We start from the raw sequence: 12,314 nt of genomic DNA, 5'->3' as shown, positions 1-12,314 counted from the left end.
TTGAGAACTTCAACGAACATTCCGTCAGAGGCAGCTCACCGAAATTTGTGGTGTATTATTGTAGACCTAGCCGGTCTTTTCTAAGTAAAGATATTGAATTAAATAAATGAAATTAATATGTTCCCATTTGGCATGAAAAGTATCTTCAAATTGATCCAATTAGGTGTTCATCCATACAGACGATTAAAAGATAACACGCTGGTTTTATCAACTTCAGTGCCCGTCTATCAAACATAATTCACCAGATAGACACAATCCTCAATGAAAGATCGCGCCATCTTTTCACACATCACGCACCGAAAGCCCCACCGCAACCGCCACCAAGCTTCCCGCCCAATTGCCAATTACAGACGAAACCCGATCATTGCCCAAATTCGTCGCAGCCAAACATTCTAATTACGATCTCATTGATCGCGCGGAGAGACGTTGCCACACAATTTCTCCATGTTCGACGGAGCTACTCTCAGTCAAAGGTGCCTGACGGACGGCGGCGAGCCAGTTCAACAACCGACCGACCCAAATCAAGCGCCGGCGCGCCGAAATAAAAGTGCACTCGTGCGAGACATCCTGAAGGGGCGGCCACTCACCACTCCAAAGTTCAGGGTCGTTGGACTGTTGCATTCTGCAGTCGTGGGGGGTTGCGACATAGCGCTATTTATAGCCTGTCCGCTATTGTTCCACGGAGGAGATGCACTTTTATTTTCAACCATCATCATCAGTATCTACAGTCTCGGGACTGGTTCTTACTGTCCGAGGCGAGGCGTCTGAAGGCTTTTGAACTGCATCAATGCCATTTTGATTGAAGCCAATCAACAGCAGGCGGCGACAGCGACCAAGAGAGCAAGGCAGAAAGAGACAGTCGATCGCTGCATCCGACCGGCCGGCCTACTTGGATGGGTCAACGGGAGAAGGGGTTGGAACTGTGATACATTGTTTTTATTGGCAATTGATCGTTGGCTTGTTATTTTCTCAGTGCTTTATTGAGGCCTACTTTGTTCGGGAGATCATACGGGAAAGAGCTTCTGATAGGGCGCCAGTGCTAACACTTCGTTGGCGATGTGCTGCAATCGGGCGCCCAGCTGCACCCGTAGGTCTTTTTCGATGAGTTTCACAAATTCGGGCCGTGAAACACTATCAAAGTGGCGGTTCGTCCGTGGGACGGGAGTGCTGTGGTCCAGATCGTTGATCATGTAGTGGCCCATCACCAGTTCGACGTCCGTCACGTTGAGACGGACGTGGTCCATGCCGGTTGTTGTGGATTTGTACAGTTCACCTTGAGCTCGAAATTTGGCCGCGGAACTCCCTATTTTGTGGGAATGTTAGGTTAGAAGATTGCTAATCGCATGAATTGGGTAGGTTACTTACTAATTGAAATGGTCAGGATCGTGTTCTCCGTCGCTTCGTGGTAATCGATGGACTCGGTTGTGTACATTCCAAGCAGCTCCATAGCGGGCATCAACAAGGTGAGGCTCAGTTCTTTCTTTTTGAGATCAACGCTGTAAGAGAAATACCATTTCAGTACAGATGCTCTGAGCCGACGGTAAACAATTATATCTACCTCGTGTCATGAACGAAGCTGTGTTTCAGTCCTACTAGATAGCGGTTGACGAATACTGCCTTGAACTCTTTGCTCTGATGGGTTATCGTCATATTTGGGAGCAGAAGAGGGTCGAACGGTGTTACCGAAACTTTCGGTGAAAGTTTCCCGCTGGCCATGAAGTTGACAAAGTGCTGAATTGAGTTCCCGACGCAATCGCCCAAGTCAGGTGAACTCCTCGAACATCCTTCCAATTCCTGGCGTCGTCCTGTTGTGAAAAAAAGAAAGATCTGTATTGTACATCGAAGCGTTACGTTTCGCGTGATTTGTAACTTACGAGTTGGTGCAGTCAATGTTACGTGGATGCTAGCCAACAGTAGCAGCAAGCACATGCCGGATGAGACCATTTTGTTCGTTGACAAAGAAAATCACAGATTCAGCGCACTGCTCGAGACTAGAACTCCGCACGACACCAACGATCGCTCGCGACTGCGACTCGGCCAATCAATCGCTTCGGTCCAGATTGTACGGCTCTAATATGTTGCAAAAATTATCGTTTGCCAAATTTCGACCTATCTTCGACAAGTATCCCGAGAATCCAGATGGGTCCGCTTTGGGGAAAGTCACTCGTGGGTTTGAACACCAGACGATCCAAGTAAGCATTGATCAATTGAAATTCGCGCTGATTCAATTAAATGGTGGCGCTTCGGCTGGACCGATCTGCCATCTCTTTTCACCCCACGGCCGCAGACAATCATCCCGGATTGCAACTGCGAAGTTCGATGCAGAAATGGACCACACCTCGGTTGCACTCCCTCAGTCCCCGTATTTCATATTTGTTGATTGACCGATCTTTGCTGCGTTGAACCCGATTGGTTCAACAAGAAATTGCACATTTTCAACGAGCGCTCTATTTCCATGCCAACTTTGTGTCAGTTGAGAGTCTACAAGGAACAATTGGTTACCTCGGAGACGCTGCTGCCCGACTACTGCGACAGCGAGACTATGACACTATTCGCCATCGCCAGCCATTCGACGTCTACCTAATTGATAGGAGAAGCTTGATCGTTATTTTCGGCTAGCGCAACCCCGGACGACAAGTAATTCATTGAAGGCAGCGAAAATTGACTCAATGGAGACCGTCCTGATAAATACGTATCTGATTCTGACTCGCTTTTGATGATGACGACGATCGATGATGATCAGACAGACCAACCTCTGTCTATACCAATCAGCTGCCGCCGAATAGTGTCGTGCGCGATGCGTGCGAAGCACACTTGTGCGGAATCAATTGTAGAACATCGTCCGTCAGCGTTTCCAATATGCTATGCTTGAATAGTTTCATTCATGGCTTTTTCCTCGGCTGGGATCGTTCGGCAGTCTGGTCCGGCCGCACCGGCGGTTCGATCAACTAGCCTAGCCACCAACGATGGTGAACGCGACAATAAAGCAAAGGGGCAAAAATAGCCATTGTGCGTTGCGTGAGCGCAAGATTAACAGGAATTTTGTTGGGTAAGGTCGGGGGCCTGCAACCAGCGGTGCGAAGATGTTGTGTGCGAGATGGGCGCCAAGCGGTGGCATAGGAGAAGCATGTGGAGCTTTCATCTTGAACGCAATGTATCATGGAAGTCCGTATGGGCTTTGTGTGGTACAGATCCAAACTGCAAGAAAAGCTTCAAAACGTATCAACACTGTTGAGCAAAAAAAAATCCTAAAATGTTCGTCCACGTTTAGAGCAAAATTATCTCATTCACGTCAATTAGTAACATAAGATGTTACCCAGACAACCAGTAATCGTATAAGATGTTGCATAACATGATAAACTGGAGGCCATATGCGTGCATGCCTCCATTTAGGCGCATGTAAAATTTACGCATATCGCCTCCACTTTAACATCTCATACAACATGTTATACGATCACTGGCTGACTAGACCCAGTGAATATTCAAAAAGTATTTACATAGCAATGAATTAGTTTGTCTTCATGAATGGTGTTTCATAATCTGACATTATTTAGCTACAAAACGATATAAAGTTCTTGAAATACAAGCCATATCAAGAAATAATTGCGCATGTAGTTCACCACTGGAATATCACATAAGTAATCACGAGTACGAAAACGTAAATGAAAGTGAGCAATTGTATCAAATCAAGTTGATGTCTTCGGCGCGCTATTTCTTCGATATGTGATTAACCCGAGTGCGGTTGCGTCGTGTACTGAGTACACGCACTATGAAAAATGCACGCATGTGGACTAGAGTGGGTCATCCGTTATATGGAAAAATGGAAAATTTCATGGCATCCCATCAGATTAACGTTTTTTAGGTCCCATTTCAGGACCCAAATAGCTGTGCAAAATTTGGGCACGATCGGTTTTGTCTACGTTTTGCGTATCGCGTTTGAAGTTTGTATGGGATTTTACATAGGAAAACATACTTTTTGCATTTCTCCCATGACAAGCTCGATTTTTTCTTAAATTATGTAACCTATAATGTGAAAACATGGCCTATTGTGTCCTGAAAAACTTCATCGAAGACCACGAAGTGATCTGATGCCTATTAAAAAAGTTATAGCGTTGGAATTGCTTGCCGAAACAGCATGATTTTGATGCTATTGTTATTCCTTTACGTGTTAAAACTTAAATACATGCATACGGTTTGTTGAATATTACATTATTTACTAGCATCGGATCGCTTTGTGGTCTTCGACAAAGATTTTCATAACATTCTAGGATATTATTTAACATCATCGTTTGAAAAGTTTCAGACAAACTTTTTCTACTTATGACAAAAAAGCAAAAAAGTATGTTTCCCATACAAAATCCCATACAAATTTCAATTGCAATGCGCAAAGTGCAGACCCAACCGATCGTGCTCAAATTTTGCACAGATATTTAGGACCCGAAATGAAATCAAAAAACCTTTGATCTGAGAAATCGGTTCCGGCTAGTAGACGCGACTGCTCGAGGGTTAATAAATGCTTTGAATGAAGACACCGAGTTGACTTGATGCAAACACGCACGCTCGTAGCAATTGCAGGGACTACCCAACAGGTGTAAAATGATATGTACTTCATTTAAGGACGACCTTAAATTCTAATTAATTCTAATAGGATAATAATAATTAATTCTAATAGGATTTCTAATCGATCGACTTATCGAACAATAGTGACAAGGGGAATGTTGAAATCATACTCCGAAATGCAAGCAGCGTGAACCAAAAGTATATACTAACAATTGTCCGTCGGAAAAGAACTTCAATTGTTTTGGGGTTTGTCAATGCTAAATGAAAATGTGTAGCCTTGCTGAAGTCGTTTAGATTCGGAGGAATAATTAGTTAACCAGCATGGCTCGCAACAGTTGCCGAGCATAACGAGTGTTCGGGGAGATCGATCAGATGTTTTTGGATCCACCGTGATGGCGTGCCAGATCACGGGAGTCCCCCGAATGCGCGAACCCAACTCGAGCACTCTATAATTAAAAAAGTTGCTTTTTCTTGATATTTGTGTAATTGATCTTTATATTGCATGTTTATTATTTTCTTTGTTATTGTTCAAGTTAACTTCAAATTGTTTGCTTTTGTTATTAAAAAAAAATATATACATATTGTACACATTTTTTTTATTGTGCCCCAGGGGAAATGTTACATTTAGAAATGTATCATTAATAAAATACAAATAATTAGTACTAGAGTAGGAGCTAGTTTAAATTTCTTATAAAAAATTGCCCATCCACACGCCGTCGGAAAATCGTCGACTCCCCTCGTTGTACTAAACCCCACTCGCGACACGAATGATGCTCGAAAAAGGGGAGCAAAAAAGAGGAGACGGGTAATCGGGGCTGCCGACTCGACCGGGGATAGTGGGAGATAGGTCTCTTGGTGATTGATGCTTGGCGAAGATAGACGTGCCGGTGATAAATTTCTAACCCGAGAAAAGCTTTGAACGAAGTTGGCCGCGTGTGCGCGAAAGGCAGATACCCCGAGTCCGACTAGCCGTGGAAGGACAGAGTCCCGCGAATTCCCACCCAAGAAAGTGTTTCCGTGGGCCTGGTGTGGATCCAGTGGCGTAACTATCGAGAAACTAGCTGTGAGGGAGTGATGTCGGTTCGACCGCGTGGGCAGCACATGGTCCTGGCCCGTTGTGAATCCGCGAGTGATTTGGGGGTCCAAAACGAGGAGTGTCTAAAACCCGATCCCAAAAGTGTACGCGGATAGGGCATTGTGAATCCCGTAGCCGAGATTGTGCAATCGGTGAAAGTGGTGTGAGTCTGGCGTCCTGAATCCGGCGGCCTGGGCCGTCGTACCCTTAGTCTCTGTAGGCTAGGTAACCCCTGGGATGAGATGCAGGTAAGAGTGCATGTTTTCTTAAGCCCTGGAAAAACCCCATTCTAATAAGAAGTAGCCGTCCAAATCTTTGTTGGGACATTGCCTACCTTTATGCGTTGTTCGTGGCTTTGGTAAATTTAGTCAAGTGCCATTCATAAACTACATCACGTTCACAGGGGGAGGGTTTGTTAAAGTGTGACAAGCAATATAGGGGAACTTACGTATTTTCATCAGTTTTGTTCTCTTCGTCATGGCGGGTTTTTTGAAACCTATTGGTCTCAGATTTGGCCTCAAATATTTCCCAACCTAACTGAGTTATATGCCCAAATTCCAGATAATTCGGCTCACAAAAACCCCCCATGACGAAGAGAACAAACCTGCCGATAATACCCTTCGTCACCCTATTAAGTATAGAAAAAAAAACCCGTACGAAGCAGGAGGAGTGGAGGATGAAAATTACCAATTTTAGCGTGACGTACTTAATGGCTGCTCCCTCTTCATATAACTGCAAAAGTTCGTGACTTGTATGAATTTTGGCAACAATATCGTATTCGGGACCTCAAATTAAGCTACTAAGGGTGTGTAACATAAACAAGTACAGCTTACAAAGATAATCAAATGGGTAAACCAATGCAGTCAAAAATCAGATTTAGGGAACGCTTTTAAACCACGTCACGCAAAATTTGTCCGTTTTCTACACTTTTTCTATGAGACCCCTGAAATGATTGGAACGTTACTTTCTGAGCACTCATGAAGATGGAGAAGGCCGAATTGACAGATCGCCTGGACAATAGCCAGCCATCGCCTTGACCTGAATTTCTGACGACTTCCTTTATTTCTATGTTGATGCTGCGCCGCCATGAGCGACTGGGCCTGCCTCTGCTGCGATGTCTTGCTGGGTTCCAATCTAACGATTGCTTGCAGATTTCGTTTCCGCCCCTGTGTAGAGCATGGCCGACCCACCTCCACTTTCGCTTCCGAGTTTCTGTCGCTATCGGCTTTTGATGACATCGACGATGGAGCTCCACGTCAGAGATCCAATTTTGAGGCCACCATGCACGAATTATCCCTCTAATACCGACATTTTTTATGTTGATCTAAATATCATTTTTCGTCATCTAAAATCGATTTAAACATGTTTTGGAAGATGATTCTTTTTAATTCTCGATTTTGTGAATTTTGGTTTATTAATTTTCTAATTTTTATTTTTTGACATCCCTACACTTTTATACTTTTCCTGTAAGCCTATTTGGCATACCAATTTTTTAAGACGAAAAAATTTTGAGATTTTATAATTATTGTTAAATTATATTTTTTTATTTTTTTTTCATGACAAATTTTATTTTCCATGTAATATTTAGGAAAACAATTTAAGAGTGTATTCAATTCCCTTAAACTCTTCTACTATAATAGAATGATGGAGGAAAAATTTAAAATACGTTAATTGTTGCAATTAAACACAAAAGAAACAATGACATCCAAAAGGTAACCAAAACATCCTTTTTTTCAATGATTTTTAATAAATGTTATTACGCTTTAAAAGACACCAAAAACAATTGTAAGATGTACCAGAACAGCCCTAAATATCAGCTAAAAATATGAAAGTTTTGATTGCCCAGGCAAGAAAATATACAAAAATGCTCAAACTATACCCCGTCTAAAGGCGGGGTTGGGTATTAGAGGGTTATATACCGCAGACATCTATTGATGAAGACCTGCAGCCGTTGGGTGTTCTCCACTGATACTCACCAGGTTTCACTGGCGTAAATTTGAATTTTGGTGCGTCGACTAATCTGGTTGTTTTTCCACACATATCTTAAACTCGCAAAAGCAGCCCTTGCCTTCTTGATCCGCGCTCCTATGTCGATCTTGCCCGCCATTTGAATACCAAGATATTGGAAGACTTCAACATTCTTCTCTGCTACCGTAAAACTGGAACGGTTGACCGTGTTTATATAACTCTCGCTAAGACTGGCCCACTATTTACACCTTGTCTTTAAAAATATTGAAGGTGGCGATTTTCTGAAAGTCCTATCCAAAAAAGTAAGGAAGATACATTTGGTTATTCAAATTGATGGACCCCTGACAACAACTTTAGCGGACCCCCAATTTTGGTCAATTGTTGGATCATTTGAATCGTTACGCGCAGAAAAATATACTTTAAATTCTAAAAAAAACGACTTTGAAACAAAAATAAAATATCATTGATCCACGGCCTAAGTACGATTTCTATTGAATCAAAAACAGCGAGTATTAGCTTCAGAGCATTTATTTTGTTGTTTTTAAGTCTAGATGTCATAAGCCTGAATGTAAATTCAAATATCCAATTTCATTAAAACAAACATATTACTACTGGGGATTTTTTTTTTATTACCGCACGGGTTTGGGCCGAAGGGCCTCAGATTTTCACGAAACTTTTTTCACATGCAGGGCTCATGGATATATGAGCAAAAAAAAATGAGGAAAATTCAGGGTCGCCTATTTTCCCGGAAAACACGGGTGGAATTTTTTTGTTTTCCCCTGACACTACTCACTTTGAAAAATCATAACTCAAGAACAAAGCATAGTAGAAACAAAGTTTTTTTTTAGAAAATGAAAGCCAATTTTCTCAGAAATCCAAAAAAAATATTAACTGGAAAAAGTTCAACACAAAATTTTCCACAGTTGAGAAAATTCGTAAAGAAAAGCCGGAAAAACTATGCCCAAACTCGTGGAAAATTTTCGAAAAAATATTTTTGAGAAGGTTATTTTATAAGCTTTAATCGCTGAAATTTTTGGAATGCACTTCTTTTCGTTTTTGAGTTATGGCCAATTTTGTTGAAAAATGTCCAAATGTACCATAAAAGCCTTTCGTTTGAAAAATTGTAACACCAGAACGAAGCATCGTAGAAACATGAAAATAAAAGCAAATCATTCAAACGAGCATCATGCTCCTCGATGTCCTTCCCTTCGATGATGACGTCATCCAAATACCAAGCTACTCCCTCGCATCCGCAAAGAATCTCGTCCATCGCTTTTTGAAAGAGTTCCGGCGCTGTCACCAGTCCGAACGGTAAGCGCTTGAAGCGAAATAGTCCTCGTCCGGTAATAAACGTAGTGATATCCTTGGATTCCTCTGCTAATTCAATCTGCATAAACGCTTCTTTAATATCCAGTTTGCTCCATATTGTACCACGACCGAGCCGCGCAATGTGGTCATCCACCGCCGGCATGGGATGATGTTCCGTCATGACCGCTTCGTTCACGCGACGAAGATCGAGACACAATCGAACTTCGCCATTCGCCTTTCCAACTACAACAAGTGGGGACACCCAGCTTGTAGGTCCTGTTTTTGGCTCAATAATACCGCGTTGAAGTAACTGGTCCAATTTCCTGTTAACAGCTGTTTCCAGGGGCAGCGGCAGTCGACGCATGGGTTGAAACACGGGAACCGCATGCTTTTATGCCCTTGATGGTTGTGAACGGTGCGGTTGGGGCATCAACTCGATTAATATCCAATCCTACTTTAAGGATCCCCAATCTCTTCGCAGTAGTATCACCGAGCAAACAACGCTGTCCCCCTTCGACTACCAGAAATTCAGCTTGCGTTCGGCGTTTTCCAACCTCTATCTCTGCCACGAAGGAACCCAATATCTTCAACGGTCTGTCGCTGCCGTACGCTTTCAGGACCCGGTTGCTTCCTTTGGTAGAAGACACCACCTGCACACGTTCTTCCTTCAACTTGCACCATGACACGTTACTGATCAGATTGGCGTCCGCGCCGGAGTCTACCAACATCTCCAGTTCAATACCGCCGACGACGCACGGGATGACATTGCAGTGACCATAAAAATCAAGACAGTGGTCTGAAATTCAAGATGGTAGACCAAATTCAAGATGGCGTCTGTTTTTTAGCTTCTAGCTCCAAAACTACGCAATAATGGGTATATTTAATATGCGGAAGGCATTCGGAGTCAGAAAATGCTAGAAAACCCTAAAAGGTGGTCCAAAATCCACGATGGCCGTCCAAATTAAAGATTGTGGCTGTTTTTGGAGTTTTAGCTCCAGAACTATGCAATATGACTTAGACCAGAAAATGCATGATGACGGTCCAAAAACCGTGTTTGCGGACAAAATCCATGATGTCGGATATTTTACTAGGTCTTTTAAACCATGCAATATGAGAATATTTCTTATGGTGAAATTGGTCGGAATCTATCCAAACTTGATAATCAGAAAGTGCATGACGGCTTGTCGAAATTCAAGTTGGCAACTCAAATTTCAATATGGCGACTATTTTATGGAATCTTAGGCTCTGAAACCCTCATGGGCATATAAGATCGATGATGGTGTTTCAATATTTAATACAACGATTGTTTTCTAGAGTAGGCTCAGTGTACCAGTTATGGCTATTGTACCTCAAATTCGCCATAGTTGATTTTCAACCTTTTACGATACAAATCAACAAGAAAACATATGTGAGCAACAGATCACGTTCACAAAAAAATGATTGCCCTTATTAAAACATCACAATTTTCTAAAATTATCATAGAAATAAATCATTTTCCTTAAAATGTTGGCTTCCTTTCACCCTTTTTCGCCATAGTGTACCAGTTATGGCTAATCCCATAAGGAATGCATGTAAATAGTACCAAGTGGAACCGAAATAACATAACATGTCCATAACTGGTACAGGGTTCCTATCAATGGCACACGCCATAATAAATACTTAAAATGGATTTGACTCCGTTTCAATATTTTTCCTGTAAAGTATGAAAACAAATCTATCATTTGACACATCCACGACATCGGTTGGTCCGTTTTTTTTTTTTGTAGAAATAGTTTTCCTTAAGTAGTGCGATAACTGGTACAGGCGGAAAATATCCGAAGTTCAAAAATAATGTCCTGAAAATCCAAATTTGTGCGGTTCTGTGAGAGTCTGACACTATGCAATATTGATATACACTAAGGTCTTTTTTTACACGGGGGATACGTCCCGTGCAAAAAAAAACCGTGTAAAAAAACCGTGTTAATTCGCGAATCCGTGTAAAAAAAACCGTGTTAATTCGCGAAACCGTGTAAAAAAAAACCGTGTTAATTTGAGAAACCGTGTAAAAAAATACCGTGCTAATTCGGGAATCCGTGTAAAAAAAAACTGAGGGAAATCTGAAAACATTTGAAATGTCTTCACCTTCGGATATCCGAGGTTTGTTTTAGAGAGTAATAAGAAAAGGGGGGGGGGGGGTAGTAGTAGTAAGGGTTGAATCTAGGGGTTAGTGGGGAAGGGGACAAGGGATGGGCTATGGGGAGCAGAGTGCATACTGTATCCAAGAAAGATCGTAGAGGATATTTTGGGGTCATAAGGACTGTCTAGACGGACGAAACGAAGGATCAAGGAGACTGTCAACACTCTACAGGTCCACGGAGCTAGGTGGTGTAGAGAAAGATGTTCCAGGACACCCAGGAACTTTCGCGAGTAAAGGTTTTGATATCTACGAGCGTAATCGATTGATTGTTATTACATCACTGATACTGTTCTACATCCTACAGGTCTACGGAGCATTGTACTGAAGAGTATTCATTTTCAAAGACATACTAGGTCTTCCATGAACTTCCGCGAGTTAAGGCCTTAAGATCTACAAGCGTACTGAATGAACTGTTGTTACATTTCTAATACGTTGTTACATGCTACAGGTCCAAGAACATTTTTTCTGTAAGGAACTAATTGCCATAGATGTTCTAGGTCCTCCAAGAACTTCCACGAGTAAAGACTTGAAGATCTACAAGCGTTGTCAATGATTTGTTGTCACATTACTGATACAGTGTAGCGTCCTACAGGTCCAGGGAGCATAGTTGTGTAGAGAAATAATTTCCACAGATGATCTAGGACCTCCAAGAACTTCCGCGAGTAAAGGCCTTAAGATCTACAAACGTTATCAATGGTTTGTTGCCACATTACTGATATAGTGTAGCGTCCTACAGGTCCAGGGAGCATAGTTCTGTAGAGAAATAATTTCCACACATGATCTAGAACCTCCAAGAACTTTCGCGAGTGAAGGCCTTAAGATCTACAAGCGTAATCAATGGATTGTTGTTACATTTCTAATACGTTGTTACATGCTACAGGTCCAAGAACATTTTTTCTGTAAGGAACTAATTGCCATAGATGTTCTAGGTCCTCCAAGAACTTCCACGAGTAAAGACTTGAAGATCTACAAGCGTTGTCAATGGTTTGTTGTCACATTACTGATACAGTGTAGCGTCCTACAGGTCCAGGGAGCATAGTTGTGTAGAGAAATAATTTCCACAGATGATCTAGGACCTCCAAGAACTTCCGCGAGTAAAGGCCTTAAGATCTACAAACGTTATCAATGGTTTGTTGCCACATTACTGATATAGTGTAGCGTCCTACAGGTCCAGGGAGCATAGTTCTGTAGAGAAATAATTTCCACAGATGATCTAGAACCTCCAAG

General features: G+C 42.1%; 1 protein-coding gene across 1 annotated transcript; it reads right to left on the bottom strand.

The window, feature by feature from the left end:
- Positions 1-958: 958 nt before the first annotated feature.
- On the bottom strand, positions 959-2,379 carry LOC109622662 (uncharacterized). Its single transcript, XM_020077069.3, has 4 exons — positions 1,875-2,379; positions 1,559-1,805; positions 1,366-1,496; positions 959-1,303 (listed from the first exon to the last, which is right to left on the bottom strand). The coding sequence occupies exons 1-4, from the start codon at positions 1,942-1,944 to the stop codon at positions 1,005-1,007; spliced, it is 747 nt and encodes a 248-aa protein (XP_019932628.3). The 5' UTR covers positions 1,945-2,379; the 3' UTR covers positions 959-1,004.
- Between the last annotated feature and the right edge of the window lie 9,935 nt (positions 2,380-12,314).

Source organism: Aedes albopictus, chromosome 2, assembly GCF_035046485.1.
Source record: "Aedes albopictus strain Foshan chromosome 2, AalbF5, whole genome shotgun sequence".
NCBI lineage: Eukaryota > Metazoa > Arthropoda > Insecta > Diptera > Culicidae > Aedes > Aedes albopictus.
This window is presented reverse-complemented; position numbering and strand designations above follow the sequence as displayed.

Coding starts and splice junctions, on each gene's coding strand:
- LOC109622662 (XM_020077069.3), bottom strand. CDS start 1,944: ATGGTCTCATCCGGCATGTGCTTGCTGCTACTGTTGGCTAGCATCCAC. Junction 1,806..1,874: donor AACATTGACTGCACCAACTC/GTAAGTTACAAA, acceptor TTTTCACAACAG/GACGACGCCAGGAATTGGAA. Junction 1,304..1,365: donor GATCCTGACCATTTCAATTA/GTAAGTAACCTA, acceptor CCCACAAAATAG/GGAGTTCCGCGGCCAAATTT.